Below are 22,995 nucleotides of genomic sequence, written 5' to 3'. Positions count from 1 at the left end.
TTCCACGCACAGCGAACCCAACTGACATCGTGGGTATAAAGCGATTTCATCAACACGCAGGCTGCTCCTGTGGAACCGTGCACAAGAGCACGTTGGGTACGCGTGGACGGCGCATGCGCAAACTGAATTTCCGCCCCCCACCAGTAGGTGGAGTATTAAGCCCTGCTCACCAAGCAGAAAAAAACATTTAGGCAACAGAAGAAGTCGTCACCAAGGATAGTCATCCAAGCCTCGACCTGGTAACCCTCGAACTGGCCTAGTCAGGACCATTGGTCCTCCACGGAGACCAAAACCTGGTCCTAAAAAGGAAGGACTACATTTCTGAGTAACTAGTTAAGTTCAAGGCAAAGATTTGAATAGTGGTTTGGTTGAGGATCATCATCACTTGGTTGCCCACTTTGATTCTTGGCCCGCCAATGCGAGTCAGTTGGTGTCCTTTGGGCTTCAGATTCAGTAACTCCATGCCGTTTCTTGCGCCTTCTCGCCAAGTCTTCGTCGGTCTGGCGCTTTCCTCTTCGCGTCTACCTCTAGCTTGTTCGCGGCATGCGCTCTGTAATCTGGGTCCCTTTCTTGGGGCTTCTCCGTGACTCCTCTGATCCGAAGCCGTTCCCTGAAATCGTTGCTTCTAACCTTGTCCAGTTGTGTTGGCCCTAGCGACCTGGCTGGCATCACTGCGACACGGTATGCTCTTGCGGATATCCTCCGGTCACAGAGCACGCCCGTTAATGCCTTCCATTTCGGCCATCCTGATTCCATCCAGGTCTGTACCAGATTCTGGCCCTTTGGGAGGGCTGTGCCACCTAACGCTTAAGGATAGGGTTAGATATTAAGTGGTTATGGTTAGGGTTAAGGATAATGCTTGGTTTAAGCTGTCCAAATCAATGGTGAATAGTTGCGTAAACCCGTGTGCGTGTGTGCAGTTAAGAAAAAGGCCCCTACACTACATGACCACAACTCGTAAGATTTTACAATCATGACCTCTTTTCGTCACCATGTTATCTGCACTTGGTGACGTCAAGTCCGCAGTCCTCCTTGTGCAAACCGTAACTCCCCTCTGCTGCTGCTGCTGCTGCTGCTCTGGATCATATTAATCACGTTGTGAAATAGCTACGGCACACACCAAGAATTTAACAATTTCTCGCTCGGCCTCGGTTCCATCTCCCTCGCTTCTCAGGAGGGGCATAAAGTGCATTGTGTAACTTCTTCTTCGAATCTGCCGTGTTTTGTGTTCAGTGGAGTTGTCTAAATATGTAATCACAAGCATAAACACTCATGACTCTTCTCTGCTCTGACTTTCCCTCAGGCGAACATCGGGAAAGGTGTGAATGTTAATTAAAAAAAAATGTATTTGAAAACAGGTGTTTATTATATTTTAACTAAAAACACTATGTAGCAATTTTACTTTGACAATATTTTATATTTAGGCTTTAATGTGGCTCCTGTTTAATGTGGCTACTATACCAAAATGAGGGTCAATCGCTATATCTATATGTGTTTTTACCTCTAAAACAAGCGATATACTCATTTAATTTCTACTTTCATTTGTTTTAGCTCATCTCCATGGAATTAATGATTTCTATTCAGGTTATAAACAACATCATCACACTCGAAAAACTTGTGATTGCCATCGTAGAAAAACAAACAAACATTGCACACTGTGTACAAATGAATTGTGTTTACTTTTTTAATAACCATGTGATCATTTACAGAATTGCGGTACAGCATCTGTTGATTGCAAAACACCGTCTGACACTTTTTCCGTCATTTGATTCCTTTTAAAATGCATCCATGTTGCAGGATGTGAGCACCAATTACAAAAAAAGCATACAAAAATATTCCCAAGCCATGTTAACAAAGTGACATTATCATTATAATTATTATTTTTTAAAGCAAACATTATAAAAAGAAATCTTTACGGTAGAATACATCTCACCTTACGCACCATCTACTCCATATATCCCATGCACACGTACACACCATTACTTACATGAATTGTATACTAGTATCATTGCCTTGCTATTACACATGACGTCTATCACATACAGTTTGGTCCAGATGAAATAGTAAACAATCATTGCTGGTTTGGACAAAGCTAAATTGATCTGATTGTTCCCTGTAGGTCCACACATTTTTTTCCCCCCGACCCTCCAGCGCTCAACCAGGAGCGTTTCAGATGCATTCAGTCTCTGCGGTGAGCTTGGTGGTGTTTTCTCTCACTCTCTGCCACATTCACTGCCTCGGCTTGTGGTGGCGCCTGACCAATCTTCTTCTCCTGAATCCAGCTGTAAACAGGGAGACGGAGTTAATCTACATCCAGGGTTTGGTCTCGTCGGATGGATTTTTACAATTTCCCCCAAGCATAAATATTGTGCTTTTCAAGCTGTCTGAGTCGCATTGTTCAAATCTGATTCAGAGCTAATTCGCAACAGATGGCGCGCATTCATCACTGCAAGTGTCTAACAGTGCGTCTGAACGCAACTGCCCTCCCACATGGCACGCAGCAGTACACGTCAAGTTTGTGAGATAATATAATTCAAATACAATGCTAATAAAGCCTGCACAGGCAAAAGCTGCATGGATTCTGATATGACTGTTGAAAAATCCAAATTGACAATTGTATTTCTTCACTAGTATGCTCGAATCAACAGAAAATTGTTCTGACTGACTGGTGGGAAAACGGCGTTTTCTCCAAATGAGGTTTTTCTTTTTTGTTCTTAATAGGTTTTTGTTTTGTACAGCATTGTTTCACAAAACAACTCTGAATGCTGTAGTAAAAAATACCACAGAGAAGAAGACATGGAGCCTGTGGTGTGTACAAACTCAAAACACCAAGAAAAAGACAACAATGACATCATAAATCTCCCAAAGTTGCATATTGGTTTTACTTGAAAATGCTAGTGAGCCGGTCTAAGAATAAAACCTGGTTCCATGGGGATAAAAATGACATACAACTTTAGAGAGTGAATCATTGCACGTCATAAAACCCCTGACCCAGTGGAGGTGTGAAAGAGGGTTGTTGCCGCTACCTGAGAGACACGGTCTGCTATAGCCTCTTGGATGAGGGTTCAAACAAGTCCAGTTCCCTACAACAAACTACCGAAGACGACTATGACCTGGATGACTGAGAACATCCACATGCAACTGAAATGTAGCCTCATTGCCTCGAAGACCTCATGGATACCTTTCACAGTAAACGTCTGGTCTAAAATGACCACCAGAGAAGTCTTAAGTGCACACAAACTGACCTTTTATTACGAGGACTAAAAGACTGCGGGAATAAAGTCACCGTTCTTGCAGCTTGTTCTTGACACATCATCTGGGCAGAACTTTTTTGTCTTGTGTGGTGTGCGACAACTATTGTGCGTTTGCCCAGAAATGTTAAGTGGTCGTGGTTAATGAAGAAATGTGGTCATTCCCTATAAGGTCTCCCCAGGAGTTCTGCACATGATTTTCTCATGAAGTATGAAATGTCCTGGCCAGAACTAACTTTGGTCTTGTTCTTGCCAAAGAAAATACTACATTTCTCTGTTCTTGTGAAGTATGTACAGGAGTTAAGCATCAAAACTCAAGAGATGTTTAGATTGTCCATTGTGGGCTTTTGTAAAATCACGCTGGTTCAAACAGGGGGAAGGGCTGAGAAGGCAGTTTGACAGTTGATTTTGGTCTTGCATATTTTCCCCGCAGTAATTGTGTGTATTTTGGCAAATTCTCTCGCAACGTTGGTGTTGATGAACGTGTCATGGACTCACTGTGATCTCTCTGTGGTTTCCTGGGAGCTGCACGTCCCTCTGTGAAATAAGAAGTCATGGTCAATCACTGAAGAAAAGCATCAACGAGAATCGCACACATTTGCAGTTAAGTATTTACCTTTAATGAGTCTGGTGATTCTCTCTGTTTCGTCGTCGATCAGACCGGGGTTGCTGTGGATAGTGGTGATTTTCGAGTAGTCTGGGCCTGAACATGGAATAAAACCGTTCAGATCAAAAGCTACAGAACTAATTGACCATCACACACAAAATCAGGTATGTATGGTGTTAACACTTAATAAATGCTCCACAGTCTCTTTCCCCAACCTTGAAGTAACCACTTATCTGGATTATTTCAAGGAGGAAAGGGCCCAAACTGAAGAAGCAACCTGTTCGTGTGAAGTGTTCATGTAGGAGGAGCCTACCCTCAATGACATGAGGCTCGTTCTCCGTGGTGAATCTGGCTCCACCTTCAGACCGGGCAGCGGAGAAGGGGCGTTGAAAGTCAATTAACGACTTAGCAACTGTACTGACTGTACAGACGGACAGACTGACAGGCACACACAAGCCGCAGAGACACCTCCGACACTCCCGCACACGCGTGTGCAGTGTTTGTGAACACACACGCACACACAGACACAGATATGATGTCACAGGTCGCTTTTAGGGACGTCACCTGGACTTGTAATCCTTAAGCCCGCTGCTAAACCCAACCTTGACTTGCTTTAAAACTTTAAGGCCTTGAGTGAATGCAGCTTTTTCTTCTTCAGAACATTGAGTTTTTTTTCTTCTTCTTCGCTTCCTGTTTTATTTAGTAGCTCTTCCTCGTACGTGCCTTGTCTAGTTTCACTTCCTACTTCCTGTGTTTACACTGTTTTCCCTCCATTGTGATTGCCTGCCTCCGCCCTGATTTGTTCCACCTGTGACCAATTAGTTTCAGCTGTGTGCAATTATCCCAGCCGCCCTCCGAGTGGATTTAGTCTCTGTGCTCTGCAGTCTTTTAGTCAGCTCATCTATTCAGTTGAACTGCATTGTGTCCTTTCTGTCATGCTCCTAGTGTATTTGTGTTTTTTGTCTTTTGCCTCATACTCTGCCTTCCTGTCTTTGTTTGTTAAAGACTTTTTTTTTTTTAAATCATTTAAATCATCATTTGTGTCCTGCACACCAAGCTCTCCTCAGTCCTCACATATTTCTTTAATTTAATTGATAGTTAAGAGATATTTTTTGCATTTGACATACAATATACTACAAATACAATCAGTAACAAAACAAAAGGAACAGGCTGAAGCCCACGGTTTATTTCTGCCTCCTAAAATGAACGAGATATTATAATTTTGAAGGCAAAAAACCCAAAGACAAATATTGCTCTAAATTATAGTCTTGGTATTACATGTATTCATTCATCAGTTAATTCCTTTAAAAGTGTAAAAATCCCAAACGTGATGTAAAATCTCTATTTTACATCAATTCTTACGTCAACTCTCTTAAATTATACTTTCCTTCTCTTAACTTTGAAAAGAAAACTGACTAAAACGGGAAAGGCTTCTATTCTTGGCTCAAAATCATATTTTTTTTTGTTAATGCACAAAAAAAAGTTGACGCTGCAGAGCCTGATTATTGAGACACTGACTCCACCTGTTTCTTCCCACTAAGACATTTATTTACCTTGTTACTTATGTGTACAAATTCACCTCAGAATAATTTGCTGTTTATTCATGTCTGTGTTGATGTGCAAAGGCCTTAACCCTAACCAATTAGCCAAAAATTCAACTTTCCTTTGGCATTTTTTGTTTTTTACCTCCGTCCCTAAAGGTGGCCTAAGACACACACAAACAGACACTCACACAGGTGTGAGGGAGACACACAGCTCACAGACAGAGTGCAGATTCAAAGACACCAGAGATGCAGCTGTGGCTATGAGCTCCCTGCCCCCTGCAACCACACTAAGCCAGCATTTTTGGACATGTTCACCTCACATATACAAAAGAGCGTTGGCACACACGGGTGTGAGTCATCTGAGAGACAATAACACTGACAGAGAGGTGGAAACAGATGGGTTAAGTGATGAGATGGACAGACATCCAAATCATGCTGCACCATCGGCAACAATTACAGAAACTTGGCTTTGTCTCCGTGTCACTGTACGACAAACTGTACAATTCAACCTCCTTCCTCTTCACCATAAACCCAGAATGAGCTTGTGATGTTTGGAACGGTGGCCGGCCAACGCTTGAAGCCAAGCGATCATTATCACAGTAAGTCATTATGGATAAGTGACATCGCTGCTGCAGCTATGAAACATTCATTTCCTGTGCCTCTCTGGCCCGAGCCAATTTACTTTACAAAATGTAGGCAACACAAAATGTTGAGTGTTATGAAAAAAAGCAACTGGAATGATGTAATGAATGTCATCAGCATGACCTGATTTTCTTGGAGGTGGTTTAAAATACTGGCAGTTCCATGGGTGTGTCTATGGCCTCTTTCCACAGCAGCCATTTTGATGTGTTAAAGCAGGAAAAGCACATACTGATCTCATTAACGACGCCTCTGTTCAGTTCATGCGAGTCAGGACAGTGTGACAGTGAACCAACGTGCACCCCTGAAATGAGGAAGCTAAATAGAACTCGGCCGTCATTGTAAACAATCCAATTCTGATTATTTACACCTGTAGTGACCTGTCAAAATGACTGCTGCATGAAGGGCCCACCAGATTTGATTACACTGGTCTTTTCTGTTCGGTTATATGCGACAATGCTCATCACCGTAAGCTCAAAGGGCACATGTGAAGTAACCAAGTCACTGTTTGAGTTGCTAGTAAATAAAAAAAGAAAGTTTAACTTTCAAGAATTTGAGCCAGATGTGGTGTTTTGTCAATTCAGAAGTAATGATGTTCATCTTCTGAGCCAATTCTGATGCCGATGAAGCAGAAATGAGTGAAATTATTTGAATTTTGAGCACTGACAAGTGCATATAAAAACATGACTCCACATTGTGCGAGGCAGAAGACGCCTATGAGTGTTCATATTTGTATGAACAGTTCCCTCCAGGCCAAAACGGTGCACACCATGAAAAACGACGTGTCTGTTTTAATTCATGATTACCGAGGAGATGTAATGCGAAGTCCACGTGAGACGAAGAGGCTGTTAACTGTGGTCAGTGAAGCTGTTAGAGGACAAACTCTTACCTGTGATTCTCCGTCCTTCAGCATCAAACTCGGCACCTGCGTTCAAATAAAAACACATTACATCATCTAAAAACATACAAAAAAAACCTTTATGGAGTCCATATATTAAAATATGAAAACATGACGTTACCTTCAATAACTCTTGTAACCTTGGTAATGGTAGGCTCCCCAGTCTCGATGACCCTGGTTACCTTGGTGACCACCGGCTCCCCCTCGACAACCACCTGAGTGAGGGTCGGTTCTGTCTCGATGACTCTGGTCACTTTGGTGATCACAGGCTCGCCCCCAATGACTCTGGTCACTTTGGTGATCACAGGCTCGCCCTCAATGACTTTGGTCACTTTGGTGATAGTTGGCTCTCCTTCAAAAACTTTGATGACCTTTGTCATGTCAGGGACTGTAGAGAGGGAGGAAGAGGAGGGAGCGGTAACCCAAGATGAGAACCCTTTATGAGAACTTGAAGAACAAATCGAGGCTTGTGTGTGAGTGTGTGTAGGATATTAAATTGAAGAAAGAGTGGCTGCTTTTAAACTCCATGGTCCAGTGAGCTGCTCTCCTCTGTGGACACGTTTCATTTTCTCCTCTCCGCTGATTTTCGAAGTGTCGCATTTCACCTTCATACTTTACACAACGTTTATGAGTTTTAGTGTTAACGAAGTACACGGACTCAGGTTTGTGACATGTAGGAAGAGCCGGGGAACATTCCTGCTCCTGAATGAGCCTTTGTGTAGATATTTTGTGAACAATCAATGCTTATTTACAGTTTAATCCATCCATATTAATCCACTTTGTCAAGATATTTAAACAAACTGTTGCTGCTTCAGAAACAGTTTGCTAGGGGCCTCCAAAGTACCTTAAAACATCCCTTTCAGACTGATAAGCACAGACAGTTTAATTAGCAGCATTTGGTCAATTTATGCTTAAAAATGCCGAATGGACGATAAGCCATCCCATGCATTATCTCACTTAGAGATAATATAGTGATATGTTTACATTGTGTGCGTATGTGTCACAACCACATATATCAGATGGTATCACAGCAACCAAATATAAATAAATTAAAGAGGTGTCAAACTCAAAGGACCTGGCGGCCAATGAGCATCTAGTCCAGTCAAGATATCGCAGTTAAGACATTGATGGGGATATTTCACAGAATTCCACATTAAAAGTGCTTGTTTTGATATGGAATGATGTATACTTCACAATAAAAGCATATTGTTATCTGCATCAGCGGTTACTGTCAAAAATGGAGAAATAAATGGAAAATTAAGTAAATAATAATAACGCTGCCAACTATAATTAAAACGCCAACCAAGTTTATATGTGTGTGTGTGTGTATATATATATATATATATATATATGTATATATAGATATATGTGTGTGTGTATATATATATATATATATATATATATGAATATATATATATATAGATAGATATATGTGTGTATATATACATACATATAATGTAATGCTGAATGTAATAATGCTACATGTAAAGTAACAACTAAATGTCTTATTGTTACTATTATAAAAATATTGCTCACCAATATACTTTGCATTATATTCTGTCGTTATTCTAATATTAAGGTATTTAGAGAAAATGTAGAAAAATAGCTCTGTACATGCTGGATAATGAAGAATCAGATTGTGCGTCTCCTACGTTGCATCATAAATCGAGGCAAGTTTCCATCCGTGTGGAAATGCATTAAAAAATGCCAAACAGGAGAAACGGTGTCCAAGAGTTCTGTACAGTCCTGGACCCTGTTCTGCCTTGACAGGCTAATTACCTCGTCTCCAAAAGATCAGATTAAATACGCCAAGAGGTATGAGCTCAAGCCGGAGAGAGAGTAAATACACATTAGAGGAACAAAGAGAGTGGCCGTGCAAGACGCCAGCATGGAGAAATAATAATAGTTATGTACTCAGGTAGCTGCAGATTGGATTTCACTTATCAGCAGATTTTTCAACAAAGGACATGTGTTCTTTTTCAAAGCAGTCACATTTTTTTTAAGTATTATTATTATTATTATTATTATTATAATAAACACCACTAATGATAAATCTATTCAAAAGTTTTGAAAAGAGCAATCTTACCTGTTTCGTAATAATGCGTAGTTGTGATGGTCCTCTCTGTGAAGCACCAAAACAATATTAATATTGATTTACTGTAGACGCAGAAACAATCGAGTGATGGCGAAGCTAAGGAAACTTACTGAGGAAGGTAAGAGGGATCTCGGTGTAGGAATATCCAGAAACAAACTAAAGAAACAAAATGGAAAAATTTACACAAGGTAGGAAATTTGAGCTCACACACAAACGTGTTTTGTCTTGCCTTACCCTTATCTGGATGTACCTAATCAGCTTCTTCAGGAGGACCAGGAGGTCCTGACGGCCCACGGGAAGGTCTGTGAGTAAAACACAAAATCATAAAGTAAACCAAAAAAAAACCCCCATCTCTCATCATTGTTCTTACACGCTCATTGTTCTTATACCTGCAGGATAAAGAACGTTCTTCACGACGTGGATCACACCGTTTGTTGCCATCAGGTCACTGTCGGGGACGTCCACGGAGTTAACATGGATGGAATTATTCACCTGAGGAGAAAAAAACCCAAACAACCACATGTCTTTTTCTTTTTTCTTTTTTTTCCACTCACTAAGACATCTGAATAAGCACTTTTTAAAAAAGGGTTTCACATGCGGGACATGATATAAATCCCAGACAGTGTGCTCCATCGTTGGAAGTGAGAACTGGGGGCGTTGCGCTTTTGATTTCCTGACATTTAATTGTCTCCACAGTTGAGCACAAGGGTGGACATGTTCCCTCCTCTGCTTCCTCTTACTCCCTTTCACTCACCCGACTGAACCACGTTTCCTTTAGCCTCGATCTGTTTTTTTAGACTCAAGACACATTTGGAAACGATGGAATGATTCATTATCGCATCCTTCTTACTGGCTCTAGGCTTGAAATACATGGCTTTCCTATCAGTGTATTATCCCAAACATGTTTTCCTATGTCCTTTAGGCCTAAACTGTGACTTTGGCTAATATGATAGGAAACAAGAATGAGGGCAAAAGCAAAGTAATGGGTGAAATTAGAAAAAAAATTAAGGATGGGGAAAAACTGGGAGGTGAAGAGCTTTGGGAGACAAAGCATATGTGGGTGTTGACAGAAATGTATCACCTTTCCAAATAGTACGAGGCTGATTGTACTTACAGACATAACTTGCAGGTTGTTGCCCTGGAGGGTTTTGAGCAGGTTGGTGACTCCTCCCTCCAAACCTCCATTGATGAAGACGCCATTACTGAAGTGGTAAAGCAGGATGGTTCTCAGAGCGTTTAGATCTTCTGTCAATGTCAACAAAAAAGAAAACAATATTTACATTCTGTGCAGGGTGTACCCCGCCTTTCGCCCTATGTCAGCTGAGATTTGCACTGCGCCCCCAATGACCCTCATGTGGAGGATAAAGCGGTAGAAGATGATATTTTCTGCCCTTATCCCATGCATTATGTATCGTTACGATCATTTTATTAGGTACATCTGTTTCACCGCGTGGTAACACACATTTTCTCATTCACCAATCGCATGGCAGCAACGTAATGCATGATCTACTGGGAGTTTCATGCACAACCATCCGGAGAATGGAGGGCAGAAGAATTTTATTACTGTGTACCTAATAAAGTGGCAGATGAGTGTCATTTCATAAAAAAACACATTGGCCTCCCTGGAAAGGCGAATATATGACATTATGTGTGTTTCTGCACTTACTTTTGAGCAGAGTTAAGTCCTCTCGACTGAGGCCAGCAAAGGCATCGTCAGTCGGTGCAAAGATGGTGTAGGAGCCCTCCTGCTTCAGCAGGTCAGTCAGACCTGCGACCTCCATCAGTGACAGGAAAATCCTAAAGTGAGGAGAGAAGACAGACATCGTGATGTGCATTGTTGCCAGAGAGAAATCAAGTGCAAAAGTTTGACCTTGTAGCTTCATGAATAACAATGCTGATTGCGTTTTATATAAAACACAATCACTGAAACTTTATCTTGTTTTGTAACTATGTGGTCAACTGTGTGTTTTTAACAACAGTCCTGTTGTCAATGTCAACACAATGACCTCTGCACCTCTTCCAATAAAGAAAAAAGAACTATAATAGCAGGACTGTTATTGAGGATAAATGATACTTTAAGTCATATTTGGATTCAAACCAGCTCATATGCTGCTCATTTTTCAACGGGGGGATTTGTGGATTTGGCAGTGTGACACGGTTGTGTATGTTGGGATTTGTGTGAGACATGTGGGCTTCTGTGGTCACTTGTTCACACATCTGCTTCCTCAGTTATGCACCAACGGCTTCTCTCATGGAGCCAGTATTCGTCACAGAGCTATAAAATGTCAAATCTATATGGTGAAGCACTTCCACTAACACATTAAATGGTAATTCTTTTGGGGAGAAGGGAAATGTTTTCCTTCCAGCACGACTGTTTTCTCAATTTCCTTATGTTACTTGGGGCAAACTCTTGACATCACTCCAGGAACCTTATGTCTGTTTGATTAATAATATGAAAAACAAACTTAACATGCATGACATTTTGTTGCGGCTCTTACTTAAAGCGTCCGTCAGCGATCAGGAGCTCGTACATAGATTTCTCAGCTGGTTTGATGAGGGAACTCATGACATGGAGGGCCCCATTGCTTCCCTCCTTACTGCCGCGCAGCATACAAGCATTTTCTATGCACACAGCCTAACAAAATAAGAAGCATAAAGAGAGGAGAGAATCTAATAAGTATTTAGTTTAAGGACAAGGGAGCTTTGCATGAACTACACTAGACAGTACAATACATTTCCTTCAGGATCCAAACCCATCTGATTCTAATATTTGAACCACTTAAGCAGAAACATACATCACCTGCCAAAAGCTGAACTAATTACTGTTTTTGTTAAGAGCTGAGCAACAACCAAATCATGTAAGGTCTTGGTAAGGTGCCTGGTAATGGCTTTTCAAATCTACAGCATTGGAAGCCAACTCTCTATTTCTCTACCCTGGTCTTTATTCACTTGGTTTGACTCTGATGCAACAAACGCACAAAGTTCTCACAGTGCGGTAAATGAAGACTCTGAGCAATTTGCCGGCCAGTGTTTCCAGCATCTGTCCATTGTAGAGCTCACTCAGTGTAACTTTGAGCTTCAGGAAGTGGTTTTCCAGCAGGATCCTCAGCAGGTTCTGGTCTGTCGACATCACCTTGTCTGACAGACACAGAGAAGTTACAGAAGTGAAGTGACAGGTTGTCATCTTTCTCAAAGAACCCAGTCAAAAAACAAACAAAGGGTTAAACTAGAAGTTCTATCGATGTGTGGTGAATGATCTTAGACAAGTACAAAGAAATCTAAGGCACTCAAATAGCCATTTCATGGCTATTGAATCATGTCAACTGATATGTACATATCTGAAAATCAAAATATATGCATTGAAAGGTCGAGTGTGTGATATTTATCAAGGTTTAATGACACAATTTGAGTATACTACTCATTAATATGTTTATATAAGTGCAGATTTGTTTAGCTTTCATAGCCTTACACTAAAGCTTTTTATATGTACTTTTAGTGCGGGGGAGGCCCTTTTTTTAAAAAAAAAACCGAAAGATTTAAAAAAATATATTTTTACTGTTGATATGATTATATACATACAGTACAGTGTATCGCCCTCTTGTGTCACTTTCACTTGCTCAGAACTCATTGAAAATCAACTCACTGGTGAAGGCGCTGTTGTGTGGAGCGAGAATCGTGTAGTCCGTCTTTGGGCGCATGGCGGCGGCTAAGCCCAGTTCAGACACCATGTCAGTGAAAGTGCTCTGGGACTCTCCTATCATCTCAATCACCTCCTTGGCTGTTAAAAAAAAATTACATAAACGTGACTTAAACATGACAAAACAATGAGATAGTGAGGACATAATCAAATCCTGATTGTGTTCTTACCTGAGTCGGGGACGAGCACCTGGTCAATGAGGTGGATGACGCCATTGCTGGTGACAATGTCCTTCTTCAGCACCATCTTGATGCCGTTGACTGTCACGCTGTCACCATCACAGCCGATCACTATGTTGCTGCCCTCTGCCGTCTCATACACTGATCCTGACAGGATTGCCTCAGAACACTGAACACTGTTCAGCAGGTGGTAGTTCACCAGGGCTGATGGAGAACAAGCGGTAGAGGGTTTTAAAAATAAACCTTATGAAATTAGACTCAAATTTCTCTTTTGTAACGACACAGGCATGTCAAACTGAACAATTTGTAATGGGAAAGCCCTTCCAAACCCACAAGAATTCCAATTTCAAGCCATTATTGCCAAATGAATGTGGCCCAAACCTTCTCTTGTAGAAATGAGACACTGGGTTCTATATTATCGCCACTGTGGTGGCTGGTATAACATGGACGGTCAGTAAATCTTGCCAAGTGTCTGAGAATGTATCCGAGGTTATATCGCGCTCCCAGAGGAAGCTGCTCACTGAGAATGCAGCTAACTGGATGTGTGTTTATAGACATTCCTGGACAGTGATTCAGCAAATAGGCAGATAAGCTGCTACTGTGGAGACATGAGGTTCCTGCATTCACTGCATGGTATTTGGACTTAGGTCAAAATGATGAAATATAATGGATAACCCCTTTCAAAAGGATACACATCGACACCGTTTTTAGCAGAACATTTGCAAATTAAAGGTGGGGATGTTTGGTTAGCTTCATAAAAAATCTAAATCATTAAATACAATTGATTCTGTTTGTGTAGGCAATTGTGCTGGTGGTCTGGCAACCCATGCTGCTTTGAGTGTCTGTGTCTTTTTGTACCACTTATGCTCTCACTTTACCATGCATCACAGGGGACGGGACAGCAGTATACTCACTACAGTAGACCACATGACAGATGATGTACAAGTGATGCAAACAACACTAGTTTCGCAGGTAATTTGTGATAAATTTGCTTCTATTTTCAATCGCCCAAAAGAGTAAAGTCACGGGAACTCTGCCACATTATCCTGAATCATTCAACTCACATACATCATCCTAGTCTATGCTGAAACCATGAATGCCTCTACAAACTTATGTGCCAATCCATCTAGTCAATGTTACGCCTTTCAGTTTTATTTATGTCGTGTTACAAATCCCAAAACGTGTAGGATTCATATTCTTTAGCAGTTCATCCAACAGCTGTTGAGATATTTCCAAATTGCTGCGATAAACGTCCGACCCTTGAAGAGTCAGCAACTGCTCTTGACTGCTTGCACACACAAGTCATCCAAAGAACAATACACACACATTAAATGTCACTATTATTATTATTATACATGTTGTACAATATACGGTACCTGCAATAACAGCCTTGTCGCCCATGATGCGCTCCAGGTAGTTGGGGCTCAATTTGTCAAAGGCGTTGTTAGTGGGAGCAAACAGAGTGTACTGTCCAGGCTTGTCCAGCTTGTCCATCATACCAGAAGCCAACGCCGCAGCCTGGGAAACAAGACAGGACAGTGGGTCTCACATCACTCTGGTTTTCATTCACGTAGCATTGGCTTTGAAGAATATTGTGCATTTTACATACACTGAAGGAGGAGAGCTCATCGTCGACATCCAGGACTTCTTTAATGGTGTTGCTCACAGAAGTGATGACCCGGTCAATCATGTGCACCACGCCGTTTGTGGCCACCTGGTTACCGTGGATGATTCTGGCACAGTTTACTGTTACAATCTTTAACAAAGAATAATAAGAAGAAATGGGGTTAAAAACCTTTTTTTATTTCATTCCATCATATGTAGTATTTCCAGACTTTGGATTCACGGACCCCATTTGAGTAGTGGTTTATGTAGAGGCCCAGGTCATTGTACATGGATTTCACAGTCATGCCGTCCTTCATGTCTTTGGTTAGAAGACGGTTGTTCACCATGTGGAAGTGGAGGGCGTTGTACAGCTCGATATTCACATTGCTCACCAGCGCTGACCGCACACTCTGGGGAAGAATCACAGCATTTGTTACAAATCCTGTAACATTTTATTTGTTTTCCTGGAAGTAAACATCGAGCCTCGACTCACGGAATCAAGCTGATCCCAGGCATCATTGCTCGGAGCAAACATGGTGAAGGAGCCTTTTCCTTCAATTTCCTCCCTCAGCTTGGACATGTCAGCATACTGCTGTGTGGTTGTAGCCTTGATGAGCCCCAGTGTGCCATATACATGGTCAATGGGAGCCACTATGGGAGGGGGGAGACAGCTCAAGCTCAGTCTATATAACCAATGAACCGAAACATTGAATTGACTTTGAGAACCACAGCTGATAGCTGAGAGTGTGGTTTGAGGCACGTACCTGCAGGACATCCTCTCATACCCTCCAGCATCATGTAGCCAGGGCAGCACTCGTACAGATTCATGCTGCCAAAATAAAGAACACAAATAGTGAGTCAGTTTATTATAATAAATGGGGGGCAATGGGCAATGTAAACGCGAGGCACGCTGAGAAAACAAAGGAAATCCCTCAGGTCCACAAAGCAGAACTGACAAATGAGAGGAAGAAGACAAATGTGTGGATCTGTGCAGGGAGAGGATGACGAGTGTTTGGACTGAGAGCAGTGAAGACGTGATATGAGACGGAATCTTATTCTAAAGATTACAAAACCATAATTGGGCAAAGAGTATTTGAAAGCATGGGGGGGTGAATGAAAACTAGATAAAGCACAAGTCTCATGAGGTTGATGGCCGAAGAAAGGTTTCAAGAACAGATTTATTTATGAGATTTCCTACAATTTCAACGCTGTATCAATAAACTATGACATCAGGAAGCAAAACCTTTGGCTCAGCAGCTCCAAATAAATATGTTAAAAAAAGAAAATATATATATATATATATATATATATATACAGTATATACTTTGATGTGAACTCACAGTGCAGATGGGAAACTGCAGCTTGTGTATTTTATATTCACAAGAGAAGCAGACAGGCGTGTCTGTGTGATTTAATCTAATTTCTTTGGCGCTCTTGATATACAGTTGCCTTCTTGTGGCCATTTAAAAGACTTTGGGGGTTGGGTGGCGGGCGGAAGAAACAGTTTATGGAAATTATGTGGCGAGAGTAGGAGAAACGCTCAGGCAGGAAGCTGAGAGGAACATGCTCACAGACGCGGAGCTGTGCGAGCAGACCCTCCTCAGTTTGTGTTATAAATAACAGAACGAAGTGAGGAGGCCTATAATGAAATATTCCATATACATTTCACTTACAACTGTATAAACAAATGTCTGTTACATGTAAACCACTGTCAAATGAGTTCACACGTGGCTGATTAAGAGCTGTGTTTAGATTCATCGCCGCAAAGATTCATTTGACTTCAAGACTGTAAATAAAAAAATGGATACAGTAAAAATATATTGAATAGCCACCAGGAGGCGACTCTGCTGGAAAAGAACTCAGTTTGAATTAAAGTTTATGAGAAAATTTGCTGATTTCTCACTGATAAATGAAAGCTATTGTCCAACACATGCAGGACCAGATGCAGGTGCGATTCAATTTTAGTTTTGTCGGACAAATAGAGAATCTCAAAACTTCAAAACAGGAGTTGAATTTGTTGTTATATACCATAACGTTGCACAAGAGGACAGGAATTGGGCTTCAATGCAGACGTCAAATTCACAATCACTTATTGGTGTGTGTGCAAAAATGGCTATGGGACGGCTGCAAACAGGTTGGCGTATGACTGAAAACGCAAAGAAACGCCCATGAAAAGTCTCAAAGGTGAATTCTACAGCTGCGTCTTTCACACACTACACACAAACACTTGGTCCTTGACAAAGCCTGATTTCAGATCACAGACCAGGCATATAAATCATGTTACTGTTTGCTAAAACTAAGCAGAACCAGAATAATAACATCAACAAGGTCAAATATTACAAAATGCCACGCAGATCCTTTTTTGTAAAACTATAACAGACCTTTGTTTCGGAGTTACTCCAAGTTTACCACAGCATCTTCCAAATATAAATACAGTAGTGAGTCAACACTGGACGCTCAACAACGATTCACCAGCGTATGAGCCACAAATTTACTCAACGCTGGAATACATTTTATTGGGTTTCAACCAAAAAAACACTTCATAGATTCCAGTTGGATGTTTCAGTGGGTTTGTTAAAGAGGTTTGCTCACAGCTTATTCCACTTTCACTGCATATGGGGTAAGTTCCATGTTTTCTCTTCCTCTGCAAAACACATATCCAAAAACAAATAACGACTTCAGAGATGAACAGAAGTGGTATGTTCTTCAAGAGCCGATCACTCCCCTCATAGCACACTTCAAACATCACTCACTTTCTCCCGTCGACTCCCAGAAATGACTCACGAGTTTTGGAACCGCTCTAATCCACTTAAATCAGTGTTTGAAAATGTTCCGCGTGATAATAAATGATGTGAATTTCTCTATTTTAGCAGCTGCGTTGCTTACAGGAGAATCATGATGTGTTGTGACACTAATTGATATCATGTAACCCACGTGAAGAATCCACGCAGAGCTGGACGTCAGGGAGGCATGAAGTCATCGCTCTCCCGGCCGCAGCGCTCTGACAGGATAATGGATGCAGTTGAAGCCAAAAACAGAAACAGCAACAAGCCAATGCACAGGCGCCTGACAGTGTCACTGCTTTTAGCAACGCAGCGGGGGCTTAAAGATGAGCAGATGTGCAGTCACATACTGTACACACAGACACACAGCGGCATCTGGTGCAAACATTAGTCTTTTTTTCTGTTAGGTGATCAACAATTCAATATATATCTTTCTTTTTTGTTCCTTTAATGTGTATTTTTAAAGTACAAGTATCTTACCAGAAAATTACTTTGGCAGAAGTTGAATTCACTTTTTTATAATATTACTTAAGTAAAAAGTCTTAAAGTATATGACATTTACTGTACTTCAGTATCAAAAGAAGTAAAAGTATTTTAAAAAAAAGTCATCTATGGTTGCTAGAAATACAAATAACAAAGCAACATACCGATATATGAAAAAAGTACAACCAGGAACAAACCCGGAAGATTATATGTCAATTTATTTAAGACAGTTTATGCTCGGGATTAATACAATTTAAAATGTATTCAATCTAAAAAGCAGTTGAGTATACGACTGACCAAAAATGCAGCTCTAAAAATGAACTTAAATAAGTAGAGATACACAGTGCACAGTGTAAAGAGACGTGCGGATTCATGTAACACACAGAACAATGACCAAAGACGGACAACTCTACGGCCTCTTCTATTATTATTCTACTTATTATAACCACGCATAAGCATTTAGCCTCTGCTCCCTTCATATTGTGTCCGTCACCTCGAGCAAATCAAAACACCATGAAAGATTGTTTCCACCTGCATCTCCAGCGGCTCACTTCAAAACATCTGTGACTTCACGTCAACATCATAATTAGTTGGGTTTTTTTGACCTTCGGTACAGGACTGCACGTATTTCTTCAAATGCTGCACACAGACTCACTCTAACACCCCTTCCTAATCACTCATCAACTCCAAATCCAAGTCAGACAGAATCACAGCTGGGTGGATTTCCTCCACTGCTGCCAAACAATGTCTCACTGTGACCATAGAGGGAAGCAAGTGTTCTCTGGCTGGCCGTCTGTTTCGCCCATTTTTGGTGATTATGTGTGGTCCGTACATCATGTAGATCCTGTTTTCGTTACATTCAGTTTTTAAAGGTTGAAAATTCTCCTTTTAACATGTTTTATTCCTTCCAAAAAGGAGTATAATCCTGGCTATTAATGAAACTATTATTTAAAACACAGTGTACACAAGTGTTTTGTATTTTACCAGGAGAATATTTTAAAGTCCGTCTAATAGACTCATAGTCCCAAAAATGGACACAGTCTTTGAGGCCAACCAGGAAATTGCATTATATTGAACAGCCACAAGGGGGCGACTCCACTGATGGCAAAAAGAAATCCATTTGAATAGAATTCTATGATTAAAAAAAAAAAAAAAGAGCTTCTACTTCCCAGTTAACATTTTCCTGAGGGGTTAAGTGTTCCAATCACAAGTTTCAGGTCTTCTTTTGTGTCAATTATGTTCCTTTTTAGTGGAAAACAGACAATAAAGTACAATTTTGGAGGCTTCAGAATGTTATCATATAGTTATCCTGTCAATTTTCTTCATTGATGAGAAAAAAATATCTCTCAAAAATAAAGTAAAATCAACATGTTCGACAACCAGGAACCTTTATCCTTCAGCCGACTGCATGACACAAAGCAAATGTGTGTTCTCGTGTGCGAGTGTCTGTGGAATATTGAGTATAAGAAAAAAAAGGTGATTCTTTCCGACGTCTCCGCACACTACACACCTACAAGGTAGGGCAACACCAGCCGAGCCTTACACTCCACCAACACAACAGCAGCAGCAGCTGTATTCCACTGATTCCACCCTGACATCATCTGCCCATCAATTCACAGGAACATGCACATTTGTAACAAATGTTAAACGACCAGTTTGGAGAGAAGTTAATAATCATACGTGCAGTAAAATAATAGAGACATGTTCAAAAGTAATGATAAAATGTTTATCAATAACAAAAGTGATTTAACGTCACATTAAAACTAATGTATCAATAGAAAATTGAACAAACTGCCTCCAAATAATCACGTTCACTGAATTGTATTTGTATTTTATGTCTATTTATTTTTTATTCTGTTGGTGTTACACAAATAATTTACCCTTTGGGAGACCATTCTACTATTGTATTCTATTCTGTTCTATTCTAGGATGTGTCTAATTTCAAACAGAAGTATAACACACATGCTCTGCACACACGCACACAGTTATCATATCAAGATCTGCTGAAACTGGAGCAGCACTTATATCCTCTTTTTTCACACACACACACACACACACACACACACATACATATTATTTTTAAAAATGCATAGAGACTCAACATTCTTCCTGAGCACCTGAAATCTGCCGGAGAGGAAGTGAGGCATCAATCACTGCTGAGCACGGTTTACAATATCAGCAAACTCTACAATAGAGAATGAACTTGGCCGGAGGCGACGCAGCAAGCCCATGCATGGGGGGGGGGGGGGGGGAGGGGGTTGATGTATCCACAGAACCAGATATAAATGACGATAGAGATTTTAAACTCGTGCAGTATAAAACAAAACAGATTTATGATAAGCTGAGTCCTCTTCCTTTTCGTGTCTCTTTAGGAGAATCAAAAAACACTAAAAAAGACATTCAATTAATGAAAATAGAGGCGTCTTTGAACCTCGGTGGAAGCTCAGAGAGCAACATGAGACATGAAGGGACATGCTGAGATGAGAGGAGGACAAAAAGAATCTGTGTCCGCACACAGACGAGGTCAAACTGTGCACACTGAACTCTGCCGTTGCAAAAAAAACGAGCGGGTGAAAGTTGAGGAGGTGAGTGAAAACTGAGCTTCTGATGTTTATCTGGCTTATTCGTCTGACCCACCGTCTGCAAGTCTTATTCTATAAGTAGACATCATAACATTACAATAACAATGTATGACTTGTCATTTATTAATAGGAAAGTAATTATACCATCTTATCCCGTAGTGACAACTCCGTAACAGTGTGGTAATAATGGAAGATTAAAGATGAATTAAACTTTATAACGTGCTAATTATCATCCTCAGGTGTTAGTTAAAGGAAAATGGACTTTGAAGACATTTCACTTCACAATCAAGAGGCTTTTTATACCAATCAATCTGAGAATCCTCTCAAACATGGTCATTGTGAAGGTTTTACACCGATGGTATAGCCTGCAGTAGCTTTTACAGAGCTGGAAGCAGCTTAATGTTGTTGCTGTACTGCAATTGAATGTGTTACCGTTACTTTCCGGGGGGCTGTGTGCAAGCTGGGAGTGACATAAATGACATAAAGAGACTTACGCCTTCCTGCCACAGATGGAGCCTTTGTACCAGTTCCTACATGTGCTGAAGTATTTCTTCTTGGTCCCCAGGACCTGCTGCACAGCGCACACGTTGGGTCTGTGAAGATTTTGGGGGGGGGGGGGGGATTGGGGGATGGTGATGAAGGAGTGACATGGAAAGAAAGAAAGGAGCAAGAGGGGAAGTGGGTGAGGCAGGTTGTTGGGGAGGAAGAGAGACAGGTAAGAAGAGGAGAGGATTAGTTGTTGAGTGAGGGTATGAGAGAGGGAGGGAGGGTGCATTCAGGTAAAGAAAAATATGTCATGTATACATGTCACTGCTTATGTACACTGCTTTCACGATGAATCATTTCACTTTGTTTGAAGAAGGAAGCTTTTTTCCCCCCAAATGATTCCATAATAGCATTTATACACAAAAAACTAACAAAAACAATAATCCCCAACACAAGACTTAACTGTTAACAGTTATATTAACCCTACATAAAGATTATCTACAGCTTTCTGCTTCAATAAACTGTCCCACATTTATATTATGTCTATTCTTTTAAAACTTTATTATCTCTTTTCACGTTACAAGCCGTAAAAATTGTGTTTTTTTTTTTTAATAATCTAGATTTAAATACTTTAGAAAACTCTTTCAGATTGTCTCAATAATAATAAAATATTTTTAGCATTTTAGAAAGTAGCCATCAGAAAAGAGGTTGGCAACCTAGAATGATCTTAAGTCCAAAGTCTAAATTGTCCTTTTTAAATGGCATTCAATGTAGAATAATAAATAAATGTTACATAAAGTTACTGCGAGAAATAGCTTCTTTAATTCACTGATAAACGAATGATTAAAGAAAAAAAGACGCTTCTTAGCTCTCTTAATTTCTTTATCAATTTCAAGTAATGCATCAATTTCAAGAATGACTGTGAGACAAAATTCAGTTTTTGATTTTGGTTTGAATCAATATTTTCACCAAAGCAGTTGCAGACTGACCTATTTCGGACCTAAAATCACAATGTAGTGTGTGTTTAAAAAAGCAGAAATAGAAGTCCTTTGACAATTGGTGATCAATTTATCTTTAAAGGTGCAAAATACTTTTAAAAAGATTTTAGACTTGGGTCAAGTGCACCACCCATTGTTTCTATCACATCAAAAAACAAATAAACAAAAAAGTATTGAGTATGAGTCTTCAAGTGTGACATTTAATGACTAATGAACATTTTTTAATGTCACTCCACCCAAAAGAGTCTAGAACCAGGCCTGGATTTATTTAATGTCACCAAACATCTGCTTAATTACAAGATTTTTAAACTACACTGTCATCTCTCCCTCTCCTCCCTCACACACTTTCATTCTTTCATCCTCACTTTCTCACATGCATGTCCCTTACCCTTCCTTCCTGGCGCGTATGCGACTGTGGGTCACTATCTTGTCATACGCCGATGAATCCACACTCCCTAGACAGCAGAGTGCCACCAGCACTGAGGTCACTGTGAGCAGCTGATGCATCCTGGACGGTTATGATCCTCTTTGCTTCACAAACACTCACACATACGTATGTATATCTATATATATATATATATAAATTTCCCAAAAATACACTGGAACAAATGGCAGTGCACATGAAAAAGAGAGGCTTTTATACCAACAAGTCTCTCTCTGTGTCTGTGTAACACACACCCATTCAACACCCACTCCCTCACTGTCTTTTCCATACCATTATGTCTTGGTCTCACTCACGCCCTTCTCAGAATCCACCCTCTAACCCCTCCCTCCCTCCCATTCTCACACATGACTTTCTCTACCACCATCACATCCCAGAGCACCGAGGACACCCTGTAAATTTTGCTCTGAGCTCTGCACTGAGTCATGACAGCTTGTCTTGCGACTGTGGATTGTCTTGTACAATACACAAAATATTTCATAGGAATATTCAGGCCGAAGACAAGACAGAAATGGATTATCTCTCCTCCTCCAGTTAATTACAAACTGTCCAGAAATACAACATGGTCCTTGACGGTGAAATAAGTTACAAGTTGAATATTCCAGTCACACAGTCCTGTCATGCAACACAATTTTTCCAGGGAGGCACACTGTTCAAATTCATAGACATGTATAAGCAGCAGCATATATACCAGGCGAAGTGCCAG

The 22,995-nt window shown here is 40.6% G+C and overlaps 1 protein-coding gene across 2 annotated transcripts; it reads right to left on the bottom strand.

Annotated features, from left to right (window-relative positions):
* Positions 1–1,660: 1,660 nt before the first annotated feature.
* On the bottom strand, positions 1,661–22,490 carry LOC131458143 (periostin-like). Of its 2 annotated transcripts, XM_058626912.1 has the most exons (23): positions 22,236–22,490; positions 20,858–20,956; positions 15,280–15,344; positions 15,009–15,166; positions 14,761–14,925; positions 14,520–14,666; positions 14,287–14,428; positions 12,902–13,114; positions 12,678–12,812; positions 12,024–12,172; positions 11,533–11,669; positions 10,701–10,831; positions 10,149–10,279; positions 9,424–9,526; positions 9,269–9,336; positions 9,145–9,190; positions 9,026–9,061; positions 7,061–7,327; positions 6,931–6,966; positions 4,172–4,216; positions 3,868–3,954; positions 3,750–3,788; positions 1,661–2,282 (listed from the first exon to the last, which is right to left on the bottom strand). In XM_058626912.1, exons 1-23 carry the CDS (start codon positions 22,352–22,354, stop codon positions 2,230–2,232), a joined length of 2,571 nt encoding a protein of 856 aa, XP_058482895.1. In that variant the 5' UTR covers positions 22,355–22,490; the 3' UTR covers positions 1,661–2,229. The 2 variants fall into 2 exon arrangements, with proteins under 2 accessions (XP_058482895.1, XP_058482896.1); XM_058626913.1 differs by lacking the exon at positions 4,172–4,216 and having other exon boundaries at positions 22,236–22,488.
* Between the last annotated feature and the right edge of the window lie 505 nt (positions 22,491–22,995).

The sequence above is a fragment of the Solea solea genome, chromosome 4 (genome assembly GCF_958295425.1).
Source record: "Solea solea chromosome 4, fSolSol10.1, whole genome shotgun sequence".
Taxonomy (NCBI): Eukaryota; Metazoa; Chordata; class Actinopteri; order Pleuronectiformes; family Soleidae; genus Solea; species Solea solea.
Note: the sequence above shows the minus strand (reverse complement) of the source record. Positions and strands in the feature narration are given on the sequence as shown.

Bases quoted from the DNA above. Each gene is read 5' to 3' on its own strand.
- LOC131458143 (XM_058626912.1), bottom strand. From the start codon at position 22,354: ATGCATCAGCTGCTCACAGTGACCTCAGTGCTGGTGGCACTCTGCTGT. The intron at 10,832-11,532 runs GTAAGAGCCGCA...TCCTCACTTTAG, and splicing joins ATCGCTGACGGACGCTTTAA to GATTTTCCTGTCACTGATGG. The intron at 10,280-10,700 runs GTAAGTGCAGAA...TGACATTGACAG, and splicing joins GGACTTAACTCTGCTCAAAA to AAGATCTAAACGCTCTGAGA.